The sequence below is a fragment of the Panicum hallii genome, chromosome 6 (genome assembly GCF_002211085.1).
Source record: "Panicum hallii strain FIL2 chromosome 6, PHallii_v3.1, whole genome shotgun sequence".
Classification (NCBI taxonomy): domain Eukaryota; kingdom Viridiplantae; phylum Streptophyta; class Magnoliopsida; order Poales; family Poaceae; genus Panicum; species Panicum hallii.
Window position 1 is genome coordinate 37,756,258 of NC_038047.1, and position 19,356 is coordinate 37,775,613.

Below are 19,356 nucleotides of genomic sequence, written 5' to 3' on the forward strand. Positions count from 1 at the left end.
TCAGCGAAATCTGTAGAATCCTATAACATCCATGCAGAGGCAAAAGCATCACGTCCGTTTCTCAGGCTGAATACTACAATGGAGCAGGCAAAAAGAACAACCAACAAGAGCCTGCAGCAGCTATATGGCGGCTAGGCCAACGCTACAGCTCTAGCCAAACAAAATTATACTCAGCAACATCTAATGGTACGTCTCCTCCTATCATCCCGCCTCATCCGAGATGCGGAACAGGACGTCAGGCTTCCGCATCGGTGAGCAGCGAGGAGTCTAGCTACTATGAACACTCGGAGGCGTCAGATCTGCAACTTCGTGCTGGGGCACGCCTCGGTGCTGAAGCTGATGTTCCGGGGCTGGCCGAAGAGCAAGGGCTCCTCGCCGTTGCTGCTCGTCGGGGCGATGTCTGTGGACCACGATTTGGTGGGAGCGCTAGGGCTGCCTATGGTGTCGCTGCTCTGTAGCGGGCTCTTTGATGTCGGGTATGGCTCAACAGTAGTCACTCTGCAGCGGGGGGGAATGCAAAGATGAAGATTAGTCTAGGCATAAAGACCAGGTGCTTTGCTTGCAAAGTAGACCGCAGCAAACTTCATATAGGTAGGCGGAATGGTTTATACCTCTCCTTTCGCTTCTCCAAGAATCGGGCAAGAGATGCTTTCCGAGCTTGAGGGACAGCTGGAACAAACAGAAACATGATGAAATGTTGTACGAAACACAGTTACTCTTTGTATCCTAGCATATCCCATATGAACTGCAGACAAGTGGAAATTATACCTCTTGGCACAGCAGCACTTGTAGTTGCCAGAGGCATTGGCTGAGACGAGGGTGCCTGACTGGTAGCAGCAGTGACCGGCATTGCCTGACTGGTAGGAGCAGTGACCGGCATTTGAACTGCAGGTTTTGGCCTCATGGGTTCTATGGTACAGTTGGATGTGTTCCTGGAGAGAGCCACAACTTGTGGGACAACGGGAACTGGACTTGAAGTGGTTGATACATGAGGCACGGACGGCTCTGGTTTCTGAATTACGATCTGCCTAGCAGGCAAAACCTCAGGCACGTTGACCTTCGCAGGGGCAGAAATAGGTGAATCCGGCTTGTGCGGTGCGCTTGGTGGGCTTGGGATAGATGCCCTGCTGGCTAACATCATAAGTTCTTTAGCCTGTCGCAGTTGAAACACAATCAGCAAATATACCCAAGGAACTGCGGTAACATCCTCCAAACTGTTCCATTCATCACAAAGATAACATACCTTCTCCACGGGGACGTTGTCGAATACATTTACAGAACCATTGTAGAATATTGTCAACTGCGTTGAGGTCTGACTACGCGGGTTCCTACGGAAGTCAACCATCCATTCGTGAGTTCAAAATTCACATCACAGCCCTATTACGAGTGCAGAAATCATTTCAAGAGGAAGTTAAGCAATACCTTGAGCCATACACGCCAACCGTAGAACCACCGAACCCATTGCTCATGGTGAAAGGCTGGTTCTTGAATGGTCCGACGGTGCCGTTGTGGAAGCTCTGCGACCCGAGCATCGGGTTCGACTGGTTGAACGGCGAAGGATGCCGCACCGAGACCGGCTGAACCATCCTTGTTCCAGCGGGGAGATGATGATGCGCCGCCACGCTGTAATCCATCCCCTGCACGCGCTGGCCGTGCGGCGCAGCGGGATACTGTGGCGCCGTGACCTGGTTGTTGAGCCCGAATTGCCTCTGCAGAAACAAGTGCGCGGTTCAGACCTTCAGAGTTCAGAGCTTTTAACTTCCGGCCGGAACCTCGTGGCCAGGGCAGGACGGTGACTGCGAGCTTGGAGCTGGGGCTAACCTGCTGAGGCATCACGGGCAAGGAGGCCTGCTTCTTGATGCCGTCGAAGACGTCTCCGGTTGGCGCCGCCGCCGGCGGCCGGAACCCGGAGATGGAGAACTCCTTGGAGACCTCCTCCCTGGCCATCCGGAAAGACATGAACGCCGGCGCCGCGCCGGACGTCGCCGGGAACTGCCACTGCGTCGCCGGCGGGTTATCTGGAGCGCACGCCACCGAAGACAATCAGAGATTTTGCAGGTCAAATCCGAGGCGCATGCAGTACTAACCGCCACATGTGCCGCAGGACACGTCACATGCCGCAGCGGTCGCGAATTTAATTTCACCATCAGAGCCAGTAAATCACGCGTGCTTTCGACCACAGCGGGAACAAATCTCCCCGATTGACATTTTCAAAACTAAAAAACTCTCTAATTTGCAGAACTACTTGTGCGCTAACCATGGTCGCCGGCGAGTAGCGGTGATCAGAGTACCAGACGGCTCACCGGCGAGCTGGCGTGCTAGTGCTACGGTTAAATTAACGAGCATGCGCTCCAGAGAGAGACATGGAGAGGGGCGAGCACCGAGCACTGACCTGACTCCGTCCGGCCCTCCTTCACCGCGTCGCCGCCGCCCTTCCCCGCCCTGCCAATCGCGCCCAGGAAGTCCCTCTCCATGGAAGCGAAACACGGGGGCCAAAGAAATCCCTTCCGCGGCGGCTCGTCCCAAGAATCTCTCCTCCCTTCCGGAAATAAGAAGAAGAAGCGGCGCCACAGATGCCTTGACCTTTCCTTCCCCCGCCGCTTTCCCCTCTCTCTCTCTCTCTCTCTCTAGAGTCCAAATTGCTTTCTCCCGCTCGCTTATTTATCCGCGAGATTTAGGAGGAGGAAGAAAGCGGCGATGATTAGCTACTTAATTACCCCGCCACGCATTAATTAACGATCGGGGCAGAGGGCGTCGGGTGGCGGCGGGGCCCGCCGCGTCGACCGGCTACCGGCTATGCGAGGCCCCCCACGTGGCCCGCCCACATGGGCGCCCGCCCCCGGCCTCCACCTGGGACACCCCGATGACACGCGGGGGCCGCGCTTCCGTGGGACCACCGCGTCGGCGAGAGCGGGAGGGTTGGATCCGGGAGCGGCATCCAGCAGGGCGGCAGGGCGAGGGCGGCGCCTCGTGCCGCGTTCGGCCGGCGTGGGCCCGTCCACGTGCGGAGGGATCCGACACGTGCACACGAGCCGAATTGCTCGCGCGACGGGGCGTGGTCACGAGGGGGGCCGGGCCGCCGAGGATGACGCGCGGGCCCCGCGGGGTGGGGGGCCTCGCTGGTTGCGGGATTCTCTGCGCGCCCGCGCCTCGGGGGGGAGCGGGGTGGGTGGGTCCCACGTGGCGTGTGTGGGGAGGGCATTATAGTAATATGAGACTAGAAATCAGGATTATAGTTTAATGTTCATGTTAAAATATTCGTGTCACGGGGTGGTTAGTAGTACGCCGGAGGTTAGTGGTGGGGCGTGGCGTGCGATGCCTGCTGATTGGCGCCTAGCACGCTCTCTTCTTTTGTATTGTTTGACCCACCACCATGTGCGCACATTTATAATTGCCTGCTGTGCTCCTTAGATTGCCTTTGCCTTTGCTTTTCTCTCTTTTTTATTTTAAGTCTGGGGTGATGCGACCGGCTTGTTTAATTCGGGGCTAGGATGGTGAAAGGCCACGCTACCAATGCTTACAAGTAACTGATAAATTTAATTTTAATTTATATTTTACAGTACCTATATGCTATTCTACGATAGCCTAGATGTAAATACACTTAACTAATTATTGGATAAATTTACAAAAATAACTGCTGAGCATGATTGCTGACAATCTTTTATTAAATGTGATTCTCAATTCGGTTTAGTAATTTATGGTTAGTTTGGTCAGTAAGTGTAGAATAATCGTTACACCTAGGGTATACAATAGCATTACCATTTCCTAATATATTTATTATGTTAAAGATCAGTAAACATGCTATTAAATTAGCTATTGCCAATTCATAATTATTTGTGTATATGCTCCATCCATGTGTTTCGAGCACTGGATCCACTGACAAATCCACACCCTCTTTATACCCTAATGTTAACCTATTGGATTGAGTTTCTCCCGCTCAGCCTCGTACCATCTAATTTCCGCCACATAAGTTGGTAATGTTCTCCTCGTCTCTACACTGCCACCCAACCACCATCGTCGTCGAGTCGCGCTTTCTCTAACAATCTTCCCTTTAGATCCAACTAGCAAATATGCCCATGCGTTAATATGGTTGAAGACCAGTACATGTATGAGTAGCAAATATGCCCAACTAGCTTTGTCCTTTAGTGTAATTGAATCATCCATGCTTGATAGGCACTAACAAACCTCATAAATTATTGTATGATTGAGCTGTCATGGAGGTCTAGTTTTGATATGTTATCCTTATGTGTCATGTAAATATTGTCTTAAGGAGTTTGATGAAGAATGCATGATGATGTCGGTTAGAACAATATATGCATGAGTTGTTATAACTGTGTAGAACCTATTATCTTATATTTCTATATTGTGGTCTGCTGGGTTATTATTTGCTTCATAATATATGCACTTGCTTAGTTGTCATTGCTGAAAGCTATGCGTCGAACATGCATTGCATGAGCAATAGTTTTCTCTTTTGAATGCAACACAAGCAGAACCCAATATTTATAATTTTACACTCGGTCATGGTAATACTCTGAATTTTAGCAGTTAACTTGATGCCGACTTTTAGATTTTGTTGGTTGATCTAGGAGTATCTAGCAGTGCAGAAAGTACATGCTTCAAGTATTAGGTCATTGAGTTCTCTAATTCCAAACCAACCCACAGTCAAAAGATGATACATCGTTTAATTTCTCATTAGCGTTATCTTGACGCATCAACCTTTGATGTACTGGAACACTTATGTATTCATGGATCTGCCTCAGTGAACATGTAGGGAGATCTCAACATATAGAAAAAATTAATTATTAGTTAGTGAGTTATATTATTTTCTCCCTTGACATTCTAATCTCAACATATAGAAAAAAAAGCTGCAGTCTACGCTCGTTTTTAAATTTGTAAAATTTCAATGCAAATGTTTGACTTAGAGTTATTGGTCACTCATGTCATAACTTGAAGTGTTTCCTTTTTATAACTGTATCAAGGCGGTGATGGACAATAACACACTTTATTTTTGGACAAATTTTTTTTCTCTCGAAAGCTGTAGCTCGCTCTGAATTTCTGTATGATTCTTTTGGGAACTATAAAAAAAACAGTGGTTGAACTATTCCCCTTGCAGATCGAGATCCACAGATTATTAGGGGCATGCATGTGGCGTGCCACCCACATTTGTTACAACGTGAATAAAGTAAGAGGCTTTAAATTCATCATTAGGGCTGGTGTCCAGAGAATATGAAATAGTTAGTGAGGAGCACCAGCTCACTTGCAACCGAAAAGGACAGATTCCTATACAAAATCAGAGCTTACCAGTAGTAATGAGGCCTGAAACTAGTTTGTTGCCTTTTCATTGTTTAGCTCCCTGGCTGCCTGCATACGTGGAACAAAACTATGGGCATAGCTTGTTTTGTTGTGGCGTTTTTTTTGTCAGCGCGGTGAGCAAGAGATGTCCTTGTGAAGGATTAACTAAATAATTATTTGGTCTTAGTTATTATACTTAAAAGGACAGATCCTGTAGGTGTCCATCTGAGCTCGATCGGCATACCTGACCAGATCCATGGCACGCGCGAGCTGGAAAAGATGCACTTTGGATCGACGAATAAGAGTGTTCATGCACATTTCATACTATAACATTGGTAATGGCACACCCATGATCTATCAACAGTTGCTGCCCAACCCTTTTGCTTTTATTTTGGATCACATCTATCATTGAGAGCATGCATGCTTGAATGTGTTAATTTCCTTCCTAAGAACTTTCCTGGACTAGCTAGAAGTGTGAAAACAGGTTGTATATACGAGGGCGAAGTGGTGGATGCTTACATGAACAGGGTTGGGGAGGATCAATCCAGAGGGATTAGAAAGGCAAGGTTTGAGAAAACCATGATTAAGAAATGTAAAATATATGAGAGAAAATCATAATAATTTGAAAGGGTAGAGAACAAGCAAACAGTTTTGGTTGCTTGGCTTGGTTTGAATTTGGGCAGGAATTTTGTTACTTAATTTTGACGGAGATCCAAATTTGGCTCTCTTCCCTAGCAAGGTTGGCCTTGCCTAACCTCGCCATTTCGCCAACAAAGGCTAGTGGGCAAGGTTACCGAAGAAACCAAATATGGCCAATACTACTAGGTTATCTTAGCGCATATCCCTTACGGTTTTGCATGTTGGTTTCCCGTCAGAATTAATTTTCCTGATGGTTTTCCCTTATATCCCTGACGGTTTCTAGTATATGAAGAAATTTTCTTTTCCAGTAGTGGCATCACAGAGATGTTTTATTTTATGGACCATGGGATAGGTGGTTGATTAGAAGAGGTAACCTTTTATATTGCCACTATAATTTAATTTGCATCGTTGTTGTACATAAATATTTTCATGCTAGTTAACGGCACCATTTGGTCAGCCATGTTATCCTTTTCAATTCTTGGATAGCTCCGTTCCTTTAGTATAATCAAACATGCTGCTTGGCAACCACTAATATACAATCTACATAATTATTAATAATTATATGATTAAGCTGTCATGAACTTAAAATAGGACAGGTTAGCTATGTTATTTGTGCATTTTGTTTAAACACAATTGCTTTGGGAGTTGACGACAAAGAATGGATGATGTCTATTAGAGAAATTTATGCATTAGTGGTTTGCCTCTTATCAACAACGATTTGCATTGTAAAATTAAGATACGCCAGTACTGCATGATTACGAAACAGTAGAATTCCTCCATTTCGAAAATATGGGAGACTAATCCAACCAAACACTGCCAACGTGGCCGTTTTGAATTAGATTCATCATGCACCATGGAGATAATTAGCTTCTATTTTTTTTAGTACGGACTTTAATTTGCTTCCCCTGAATACGAGTTCAAAATGCTTTACTCTTTCAAAAGAAGTTCTTTGTGAGGACCCCACCCCCCCCCCAAAAAAAAATAAATTAAGCAGGACCCACGGTTATATTATTCAATACAGTTACACTACGCAAATATATTCTGATCAATCCCATTTCGACAAGTGGCGATCTCCCATGAGTAAAATATAGCTCAAGCGAGTCTTAGTTTTTGTCCCACGATCTGCTTATCTGACCATATACATAATTAGTCGCAAGCACATGCTGAAGAGCAAGACCAAGAAGCTGCATCTAGGGATTAGTAGAAAGAAAAATAGTCCAATCATGCATGGAAGCAGTCATCATGGTGGCCCCACACCAGGTAGGGAGCTACGCTGGGACAAGTCGGCAGGTTAAGGTAGTTCTGTATCCGGCAACAGTTTCTATGTGTGTGCGCGCGCGCTACTGTGCATTATCTAAGCTGATGATCACCACTCTGCCAAGCAATAAGCTAATACTACTTTCACATGGTTGATGTTCGTGCAGGTTTGGAAAAAAGACGTGGCGTGGCACCCACATTTTTTTGTCACAAACAGTTGAAATTGTGACAGGTTTAAATTTAAATTGGAACCAAGCGAATTATCAGGGATGAGACCCTAGGAAGATAAAAGAAACAAGATTGATAGCGATCGAGGAGCACACCAGAGCTCACCGGCAAACAAAATGGAATAGGGCCCCGTTTAGATCACTTCCAAATGTTATAATTTTTACGCTCTCTCTCCATCACATCAATTTTGGGACACATGCATGAAGCAGTAAATGTACGTAAAAAAAATAACTAATTGCACAGTTTAATTGTACATCACGAGACGAATCTTTTAAGCCTAGTTAGACCATGATTAGATAAAATTTGTCAAATACAAACGAAAACGCTACAGTAGCAAAAAGTTCCAAATGTTATACAAATTTGCAATCTAAACGTGGCCTAGATTCCTCACTTCGGAATCAAGTTAAAAAATTTATTTGTCTCCTCCTCATCGTTTAGCCTGGCATAAAACCATGGGCTTTATTACTTGTTCTCATGTCATGAGGTCTTTGTCAGCATTGCCCTGAAGTTAATTAATAAATACATATGTTTAGTCTTAATTAGTTGGAAGTATTATATATAATAGTCTTGACCACCCCGTACATGTCTAGATCCATAGCGCAGCAGCAGCTGGCAAAGATGCCCTGAATAAATTAAACTAGCGTGGTCATGTGGGTTTTCATAATGTGTTGATCCTGGCGCCCATTAGCTAGCTAGTAATCTATTTTGTCAGGGTGCACTTGCCAGTTTATTTATTTATTGCCAGCTACATTTCGCTTTCGTTCCAAAACAAATGTGCACCGGAGAAGGAAATAATCATAGGGCACGCGCATGAGTTTGCTTTAGAGAGAACTCTATGGGTGCAACGAGTTTGTTAGCTACTCCCTCCGTTTTTTAAATTGTAGATCGTTTTAGTAACTCTAGATGATATGTATCTATATATACACTATGTCTAAATGCATGATAAAAATTATATATCTAGATTTGCTAACACTAACTACAAATTAAAATGGATGGAGTAATTCTTTTCAACTTTCAACCTTATCTCGTGTAAAAGAAAAGATTAACCAGGGCTGATCGATCTAAATCTATTTAGTATTAACTTTATCAAAGCCGGTACTAATCCAACAAGATCACAACACTTGGTTGCTCAAGCTAAAGCGAAGAGCACCGGTGGACGTTGTCAGTGTTTTACCGCCAAGCCTACCGAGGGATAGCCCTGAGGTGGTAAGTTGTACGAAGGGTGTCGCCGAGATCAGGAACTCGAAGGTGCAAAAAATATAAAGATTTAGACAGGTTCAGACCACGATTTGTGTAATATAGTTTGTATTGCCTTATATTGGTTATGCTTTGAAGGGGTCCTGCCCGCCCTTATATACTTTAGGGAACAGGGTTACATGTAATTCTAACCCAATACTAGTTTAGAGTCCTACCTGAGTACTACTCGGTACTCGTATCCGAGTACATTACAACAGATATAAGGTATAAGATATGCTCCATCCCTTATTCTAGATTATTTTATAGCACGTGCGCAGTCCTGTGTCCCCGGATCTAACAAGCCCCCGAGCTCTTCGTAACCGAGTTATGCAGACTTCCGAGTACTTGTGAAGTCATCCTCGAGTTGTTCTGAACCTACATCTTCAGGGTGTCTTCCGAGTACTTCCTTGGCTGCCTCGAGGATATAAGGTGCTCATCCCCAAATAGTTTTTAAGTCTTCAGAATTATATAAGGTGCGATAAAAAATCGCACTCCATATAAAGTAGTCCTCGAACCTTAGGTTGAATCGAAGAATCAGGCTCAGAGTTAAATTAATCTTCAATCTTCTTTTCTTATCTTCCAAATATTTTTGAAAAATATGCCACTGATGACACGTGTCCCGCAGCCCCCGGACCTTAAATCCAAATCCCAAGGTTTGAAAAAAAGGATCCAAAAGAACGTGGCATGCATTGTAGAATATCTTTGTGAAAGTTGATGGTTAAGATAGAAAAATTGGTTTGAAATTCGAAAAATCCCTATTTTTAGGATAATATCCCTAAAATATGATTAATCAAATAACTTGCCCAAACTAATCATAAATTATCACTCAAAACAAATTTTATCATTGATTTAATGGCTAGATAAGACCTCTCGGTTAAATTTTAAAAAACTCTTATTTCGGAATAAAATCTCTGAAATAATGATTAAATAATTATTTTTCCAAGATAAATCCTCAAAACCTCTTAAATTGGGTTCTTTTGCGAGTCTAAATACTAAGGTCAGGAGTCTTGGCAGGCAATGAGCACCACAAATATTAAGGTCACGCGCACAGGTGCGAGCGGATCTTTCGCAGAAGCCCCGTGTACGGTCGCTACAGGTGGGTTCGGAAGCTTCTATTCTTTTCTCCACGAGCTCGCCGTCGGAGTTCGGGGAGAGGGGTTGCCGAGGTTTCCTGTAGTCCTCGGGCTTAGAAAAAGTAAGGAGGGGTGGTAGGGAGGCCCGGTAGCGGCGGGTTGATGGGGCGGCACGGCGAGGCAGCACGAGCCACCGGCCGTCGATGGTCGGAAAGATAATCGGTGGACTAGACACCGGACAGAGGAGCGTGAGAAACTGTTGTGGACGGTTGCTCGGTAGCGGATCCAGCGGTGGGGCGAGCACATCGTGGGCCGCCGCGGACCTCCTGTGACGTCTCATCTCCCATTCGCACCTGCCACTCCTAACACCCCCGTCAGCACCACCCCTCGTCGCCGCAGCAGCAGAAGGCTTCGCCTTACACCATTGCCTCCATCTCCAGGACGCACGGTAGCACAATCTCCAGATCTAGGTCCACATAGAGCCCTCTAAAAGGATTTCACATTGTACACCACCCATTAGCACTCTAATACTGTGAATCATCATTATACACGAAGTCACGTCTATTTGTAGATCCTCTTATTGCAGTGAACGAAGAAGCGGAGCCTCATGGCTCATACTCCACTCGTTGTCTCTACAATGGGCAAATTTTGAACAGCATGGTTTGCTCGTAGTTTTTTTTTTTGACATTACCAATAAGAAATTTTGTCTCAAGGATGTTGACGGCTCCGAATCCAACACGTTACCGACTTACGGAGCAACGTTCATTCTTGAGCTGTGAAATATTAATACGGAGGAAGCAAAAAAGTATATCGCCAGGAGCCCAAGGCCCAAGCCCAAGTCCACCCTCATCCTCTCTCTCCAAGGGTAGCATCACAAAGGCCAAAAGGCCCAGCTACCGGTAAAGCCCAGGCCCATGAGGACTACTAAGGCCCAAATCTTCGGTGGGCCAAGCCTCTCCCTTAGCAGCAGCCCAAAACAAGCAGCGTGCGATTCCAATTCCCCATCACAGCTGAGCCCGCGCCAGCCCAAGCTCGGCCTCCATCATCCAACCTCCCGCCGCTGCCCGCGCCCCTCGTCCGCGCCGTCTCCTCCGAGCCTCCGAGGAGGCGAGGAGTCCTCCACTAGAGAAGCAACGCAGCGAGGTCCGGCCTGCTAGACGACTAGACTTTGCCCTGCGTGCCTGTCAGAGTGTCAGGCGCCCCCGACTGCAACGGGCCAACTCCCACGCGTACCACCAGGCAGGCACGGCAACGCCCGCACGGACTAGCCCCGGCCACCATCACCGGCAGCTGCTGCATCCACGCCCGACGGGGGGGGAGAAGAAAAGGAAAAATCGAGCAGGTTCCTCCTCTCGCACAGAAACAAGTCCGGTCAAACCAGCGAGCCGATGGGGGAAGGACGGACCTGCAAGTTTCCTTTCTTCAACAACGATCTCGCTAGTGGCCGCACAGTAACACAGGCATTTTTACAGCTAATAACCTAACAGCGCGTGCCAATACTTTATCTTTTACCAGCCAAGATCGGGTAGATAGATGCACGTCCCACAGGCTGGAAAGGCGTCGCTCGCCCCCTAGTAAACCGCACCGGAACGTGGGCTCATCACTGGCAACCACATGCGCGCGAGCCAGTGCCAGGGCAAGCAAAGGCAAAGCCGACGCCGCGTAGACATTCCTAGTTTAGTACTAGTAGTAATTGGCATGGCATTACGAGCAACCACAGCAATGAGATTCCACCAGCAACCATCGCTCCCCGATCCAGCACAAGCAGCGCCATCATTTCCGACCTGCAGGCAACCAACCCATCACCGCTCGCTCACTTTCAGTCACCCAGAACGCTAGTGCCTCTGCCTGCCTGCCTGCCTGCCTGCTGCAGCAGTGGCAGCTGAACACCTCACCTCACCTCACCACCTGGCCACCACCTTCAGAGGAGCACGGCACAGTACCCCCTCGCACACATGAATGCAGCTCGGCAGATGCCAGCAAAAGCGGAGCTCCTGCACAAAAGCGGCCAGCAAGTACACCGCAGGCGGCCAGCCACTCCCCCGGCTACGCGACAAGCCCAAAGCAAATGCACCCACCAAGCATCCCCCTCCAGCTGCTGCTCTCACTCGCTCACTCTCACTGGAGTGAGAGCGTGACGAGTGACCGAGCGAGAGCCCAAGGATAAGGTCCGGTAGTGGTAACCACTACTAGTCAAACCAACACCAGCACCTCTGCAGGCAGCAGTTCCTGACAGCGATTAGCACGCAAACACGCTTCATAAAAACAACAAGCAGCGTCGCTATCACCAGACGCGATCAGGCATGGAGACGGAGTCGAACTAGATCATGGAACCCGGCCTTAAATCAACATCATTAACATCACCATCATCCGCTAATTAAGTTGCACACATCCACATTAGCCTCCTGATTAATCGACAGCACGGCACACTCTCAGCAGCAGCAGCAGAAGATCCCTAGCTTAAGCTTAGATTACAACACACCGGCACGAACCGAACGGCACATCAAATCCTTCCTAATTACTCCATTAATAATTAATTAAGCCACGACGACAATTAGACCGAGAAAGGGAACCGAGACCCAACCCTAAGATTAACAACACGGCGGCGGCGGCAGGTGGAGGGAGCGCGGACGGATCCGCCTACGCCCTAATCCATCCCACCCTCTCGCAAGGCGGGCGGCGTCAGGCCGCGGCCGTCTCGCTGGGCGCGGCGGGGCGTACCTTGGGGGGCCTGCCGCGGCCGCGCTTGACGGGGGCGGAGCCGTCGCCGGCGGGCGCGGGCGCGGGGGCGGGGGCGGCGGCGGCCTCGGTCTTGGCCTTCTTGGGCGGGCGGCCGCGGGCCTTGGGCATCCCCGCGGTGGCCTGCGCGACGGCGGCGTCCAGCGGGTCCTTGGGCTTGGGCGGGCGCCCGCGGGGGCGCGGCGAGCCGGTGGACGGCGCCTTGGGCGGCAGCGGCGGCGCGTTCGGGTCCCGCACCTTGGGCGGGCGACCGCGGCCGCGCTTCGGCGGCGCGTCGGGGGCGTCGGCGCGGAAGTAGTTATTCTTGAGGAAGATGAGCTCGCCGGACTCCTTCATGCGCGACAGGTGCGCCGTCAGCAGCGACGGGTGGGCCGGGGGCAGCTCGCCGTACTTGCCCTCGATGTACCTGGAGATGGCCGACTTGTTCGACCCGTTCTTGTCGCCCAGCCCCTCGATCGCCGCCAGGATCATCTGCCCCAACAAGCACGCCGCGCCGTCAGCTCACGGAAATCTCACTCCATCCCATTTCTCGACAGCCAAAACAAAAAAAACGATTTTCTGTCCAAAAGACACAATTTTTTCCGACAAAAAACCCCAAGAAACACGCATCAATAACGCCCACATCCCAAATCCAGCTCCGAACAACAAATCCTCGCCACGAACGACAGCCCGAAGAAAAAAGCAGCAGAAAGGGAAAGGAAAAAAAAGAAGAGCGCAAGAAGCGGACGACGACGGGCGGAGGGTGGTTACCTCCGGGTAGGGCGGGAGCGGGGACGGCTTGGCGGCTTCCTCGGTGGCCATGGCGACGGCGGCGGTGGCGACGGAGGCGAGCAGGACGAGATGCGGTGGTGGGGAATGGAATTATTTTCCTCGGAGGAGGATATAAGAAGCGAGGCGGATTTGGATCAGGATAGATAAGAAACGGGGAGGAGGGCCGCCTCGCCTCCCCTCCGTTTCTTTACTATTTTCCCCCCTTGGTTTTTCGGTTGTGTCTGCGAGTGTGCGTCTGGGGAGTGAGCGATGGGATCAGATGGGAACGCGGTGCAAACGGACGGCCACGATCACTCCGGCGGGCGGGATCGGGCGGCGGAGGAGGTGGGGAGCACGCGGATCGATGACGTGGCGGGGGAGCCGGGTGGGGCGCCTGCATCTGCATGCCTGCGCTCGCCGTTCCCGCTTTAGTTTTTGTTTGCTTTTGTCCGGGCCTGCGCGCTGGCTTTAGGCTGGGGCGGAAATGACTGGAATGACCTCGTCTGGTTTGGCCTTTTGGGGCTTTTCTGGTTTTCTGAAGTTGGTGGCGGCGGTTTCGAATTTGGATGGCCAAGTGGGAAGGCTTTTCAGTTTCAGCTGAATAGATAGATATTGTTAGGAAATTTCAAGGTTTGTGCTCTATCAGTGTGCAAAAGATGGATTTGTTCTGATATAAAATAAGAGTGTTCACTAGCTTTGGAAGGTAATTGTTATATTCTTCGAAAAGTGTGGCACTAAATTTTCCGTTTCGTGATATTACGTTCTATGTCTTCTTTTGTAGATGTTTTGACACTTTTATTTTGTTTATATATTTTACACCAAGAAACGATCATCTACATGTCTATTCTAGCAAATTATAGACATTTAGGAGTAAGTAAGATAAGCTCTCCAATATAGTAGCGGAAAAAAGTATCCATTCAATAGAAGAAAATCACAAGTACTAGATAAATATCTTTCTAAACTGATGATGAAATATAACAAATATGAATAGCTCTTTTCCAACCGATGATAATATATATCTTAAACAGTGAACACGGTTCGTATCCAGGTCATAATTTAAGGCTTAGTGAGAAACAACTTATGTGGACTATTCAAAATAATACTACAAAAAATATTAAATTACATTGGTAGAAACGATAAATACCTTGGTAGGTGGCCTAACCAGTGCATATGGACAATCATAATCTCTCCAACTAGTAAAATTGAAGGGTACTCGGAGGATGAGAAAGCGGATTCATGACACAACAAGGAAGGAGTGCATGTCTGCCTACACTTGCACTTCTATTTCAGTTTCTATTTACTTTTGTTCTGGTCTATGCTGGCGTTAGGCTAGAGACACCAATTAAGGTTTCTTAAACTGATGATTAAATATAATAAATATCTTAAAGACAATGAACACAGTTTGTATCTAGCTCATAATCTAAGACTTCATGATGAAATTCTGGAACAAACTAAAACTACTCATGTTGACCATTCAAAATATACTGGAAAAATATTTAAATTACAATGGTAGAATGGACAAAATACTTTGGTAGGTGGCCTACCCAATGTGGTTGGACAATCACGATCTCTCCAACTGGCACGATTGAACGGTGCTGCGAGGACGAGCAAGGGGATACATAAGGTAGCAAGGAAGAAGTACATGCCTCCCTGCACTCGCAACCCTACTTTAGTTTATATTTACTTTTGTCTAGGACTGCACTGGCTTTAGGCTAGGGCAAAAATTACCTAGATAACCTCCCTCTAATTTTTTTTGAGGATTCTAGTTTTCTAAGTCAGTGGTGGTCTATATTTTGATTGTCAAGTGGGAAAGGCTTTCAATTTCACCCAAATTATGCTTTGGAAATTTCATCAACTCAATTTTACTATACTACAATTGTTCAATGGATTACTTTGTTTTTATACTAAAATATATAAGAGTTAAATATCTTTGAAAGGTGATTATCACATCTTTTAGAAAGTACACTCATAAAATTGTATAGTTCCTATCATGGTGATGTTGTATATCCACCGCATCAACTTTTATAATGGTCGTTCTTGGTATATGCGTGAATAGAATTTTTTTTTTGAACTTCAAGAGCTATTTATCCTAACTTTTATGGACTGGTAGAACAACCTATTTTTAATACTAATGTCAAAAAAGATCAGTTCAAACAAGAGAAATCATTAGCCGCCCACTAGTTTTCATTTGAAGTGATAACAAGCATAGCACAACTGTTATATATTTTGGAATTCCAAGACTTGGCTAAAAAATTTTCTACAAACCTAAATAGTGTTTAAACTCTCTTACTTTGTTAGTCCTTTTACACAAAAAAAAAACAATCATCCACTAGGCATTCAAGGTTAGAGTAAAGATAGTCTCTTTTTATTAGTCGTGGGATAAAGATTATTCAAAAAAAACCCATCGGACGTGGAGCCACTAGTCTAAAGGGGGTTCGGCAATGGGCAAGCTCAATCCCTGCGAAATGATTATTTAAACTAATGAACACAGTTAATATTCAGCTTAAAATCCAAGATTTTGTGAAGGAGTTTCATAACAAAATAAAAAAAACTCATACAGACTGTTCAAATTATACTATGAACGAATTTAAGTTATAATCGTAAAAACAAACAAATACCTTGTTAGCTGAGATAACTAATACTAGGTGCTAAAGTTGTTTTATGGATTACTTTAATTTGATACTGAAACATAGTAATGAACTAGCTTTGAAAGGTAATTATTATATTTTTTTGAAAGTACATCAATGATTTTTTGAGTAAAATGCACCGCCAGCCTTCGAACTTGGCTCGGGGTGCCATCCCGGTCCTCAAACTTTTAAAATGCATATTTAGGTCATCAAACTTGCTAATCGTATCTCGTGAAGTCCAAATCATTATTTTTAAGTTATAAAGTGAAAGTATCAACTTATATGGAGCTTATATATGGGTCCAAATTTTATTTTTATTTTTTTCTGCTCAACTCATATATTTTCGAAAAAGATTATTTCAAAACTTTATGCCAAATATTTTCTTTGCCAATATTTCCTCCAAAATTTATGTTGTTTTTATTTTCCATCTTTTAATTTTTTTATACAAATCTTTTGTATTTGAATATATTTGTGCAAGTAAATTGGTATGAATTATTTTTGTGCCTGTATAAAATTTTTTATTTGAACAAATTATATAATTTTCAATTTAGCTTAAACAACTATGATTTGGACCTCACGTGATACAGCTAGTATGTTTAAGGATGTGAATATGCATTTTTAAAGTTTGGGGACCGGGACGACATTCCGAACTAAGTTTGAGGGCCGGCGGTGCATTTTACTTATTTTTTAATGATATTGTGGTCTGATGCTTATCTTTGTTAACTTAATAAACTTTTGCCACTCTAATTTTGTTAATTTTTTGCCCAAAATAATCATTTACTCCAAGAAAATTATGGATATTGAGTCTAGAATAAAGATAATATATTTTATTAGCAATGGGATGAAGCATTAGTCATCCATTAAGGTTTCACTTAAACTAATGATGAAATATACGAAATAGCTTAGAGACTATGAACACAGCTCACGTCTCATCTCTCTTTGAATCCTACGACTTCACGAAAAAGAAATCTATAACAAACAAAACTAATTTTGTATAGACTGTTCAAACATAGTATGGATAGAATTAAGTTACAATGGTAGAAAGGATAGAAATCTTGGTAGTTGGTATAACCAAGATCTCGTTTCAAGACTTAACTATCATGAGAATTTTCTTCATCACAAGTTTATATTCAAGTATAATGTACTCAACTACAACTAATGTGTTATAACATTTCATGGCTTAAGTACATATATGAAGAAAATAATTTTTGCCTAAAGATCCATGGAAACGAAAATATAACATAGAGTGTGTAGAAAATTATTCTTGTTTTTGAAGTTGGTAGCATTGGTCTGGAATTTGGATCATCCCATGGGAAAGATTTTTCAGTTGAGTGGATATTTTATTAGAAATTTTCTTTCGGTTTGTTCTCTACATGGTGTCAATGCTAAAATAACATGAGTAAATTAGTTTTGAGCGATCGTAGATGTATTCTTTTGTAGACAAAGTGCGCAATAATATTTTTTGGTTTCTAGAATTGTGCTTTATGTGTTCTTTAGCTTTTTATAGATGTTTTACAACTCTAGTTTTATTGGATTTTTTCCCCAAAAACAATCATTTACTCTATAAAATTATGGACTTTAAATCTAGAAAGATAGTATTAGGATCTTTTATAAGAAATATGGAAAGGATAAATTCAAACAAGAGATACCATCAATCACCACTAATTTTTCATTTAAACCGACGAAGATAACTCCAAATTATATGCCGATTGGAATCCAAGACTTCGTGGAGAAGTTTTGTGCATACCAAAATAGTTTAGGAAGACCATCGAGTACGGATGGATTCAAGCTTTATTGGGAAGCTATAATGTTAGACACAGCTGAAACTTAACTAGTAACTTATTTGAGACTCGGATCACATCGCTTTTTTTTGCTAAAACTTTTAGTCACGGTGTAACCATATGTGTAGGTAAAATATTTTCTCCTTGAAGATATGCGGAAACACAAGGACAAATATGGAGATAGACGGATTTTTATGCATATAGAAACATCACGTTGTTTTTTATTTTTAATTCCTGTTAAACAAGCGGAAATTGTTTAACAGGGAATCCAGTGGAGCGCGAAGACGGTAGAAATATCTCGAGGGTACAATCGTCTTTGCGCCGGCGCCCATCGAGTGCCGCCAGCCTCGGCATCGAAATTTGAGGGGGAGGTTGGGCTTTGCTGAGCTGTGCTTTGCGTTGAGTCCCCAGGGCAGCACTTCTCTGGACGCGTTTGCTTCCTCCCCCGAACGCCACCCCATCCCCCACCCTCCGATCCTCAAATGCTACGCCGACGCGCTCCGACCCACCATCGGACACGCGGACCTCCTCCTGACCCCACCTGTCAGCAGCGAAACCCCCGATGGGCGCGGGCTCCGCCGCGTACGCGGATGAAACCGCCTCCGAGGAAACGGGTTGCCGCCAGGCGGCTGGGTGCGTGCGGCACGCAGCAGCCAGCAGCGCAGGCTGGCTCCGGAGTTCGGACAGCCGCAGGCGGGCGGTGCCGGCGCGGGCGACGCGTGTACCCGCTGACTGCTGGGGCCCGGGGCACCGCTGACCCGGGCTGTCGGGGGGCGCGGCCCGGCCGGCGACAGGTGTTGGCTGCTGCTTTTACGAGCTCCCTTCGGGCACGGGAGTTAAAGCGCTCCTCCCTCCCGCCCCGGTGACCGGGCCCGGCCCCTACGCCACTTGCTTTGGGTCAGCTCGTCCCGCCCTCTCTCCCGCGGGCCCAGCCTGCAGTCATCGGGGGTGGGCGGCGTTCAAGTGTACAGGAAGGTCCTGGAAATTAGTGTTCGGGCCGGGCCGCCTTGTGGCGGCGTGCGTGATCTGGAGTCTGGAGTGGTATTTGGGCTGGGCCTGCGTCCACTTCACGGCCCAGTGCACCAGGAATTATATTATGTTGACGTTCCCAAATTCTAGTCACCCCCCCCCCCACCCCGGCTGACAGCGTTGAAGCAACCAGAGGTAAATTCCCACGAGTGAAGATGATGAATTGCCTACAGGCCATCACCGGCCAGCAAAATCTGATGAGGTGCGTCAGAACAAGCCACGATGGAAAAGGAAAAAACTACCAATAGGAATGGAAGAACATACATACATACATACATACATACATGTATGTATGTATGTATGTATATCTACACACACACACTACATCCATTCTTAAATATATGATGCTTAATTTAGGTTGAACCTCTAGATTTATCTATTTGCACAAATATCTATAGAAAAGATGAAGGAACCAGAAAAGTCAAGTCAATGGTGTCATATATTTAAGGATGGAGGTAGTAGAATTGGTAACTAAAGTAGTATATCATAACTGTAAAAAGATAAGAAAGTGTTGTGTCAGAGAGAGAACATATAATTTCTAACAATTATGTCTCTTACAAATACTAGCCCGGATAAGAGCATGCATGTAACTAACGCAAAACCCTAAATGATATGATGATAATTTATCATCATGTGCACAAACCAAGTAAGTTTACATGATTTCAAGTCAAGTCATTATATATATAGGGGGCTAGGCCAAGCAGC

General features: G+C 45.7%; 2 protein-coding genes across 2 annotated transcripts; both read right to left on the reverse strand.

Annotated features, from left to right (window-relative positions):
• LOC112898568 (protein TIFY 6a-like) lies at positions 1-2,640 on the reverse strand. The gene is made up of 7 exons (XM_025966904.1): positions 2,393-2,640; positions 1,822-2,018; positions 1,423-1,709; positions 1,244-1,328; positions 769-1,153; positions 612-669; positions 1-498 (listed from the first exon to the last, which is right to left on the reverse strand). The coding sequence occupies exons 1-7, from the start codon at positions 2,472-2,474 to the stop codon at positions 294-296; spliced, it is 1,299 nt and encodes a 432-aa protein (XP_025822689.1). The 5' UTR covers positions 2,475-2,640; the 3' UTR covers positions 1-293.
• Positions 2,641-12,046: 9,406 nt separating this feature from the next.
• Positions 12,047-13,538, reverse strand: LOC112896283 (HMG-Y-related protein A-like). Its single transcript, XM_025964213.1, has 2 exons — positions 13,215-13,538; positions 12,047-12,935 (listed from the first exon to the last, which is right to left on the reverse strand). Exons 1-2 carry the CDS (start codon positions 13,263-13,265, stop codon positions 12,408-12,410), a joined length of 579 nt encoding a protein of 192 aa, XP_025819998.1. The 5' UTR covers positions 13,266-13,538; the 3' UTR covers positions 12,047-12,407.
• Between the last annotated feature and the right edge of the window lie 5,818 nt (positions 13,539-19,356).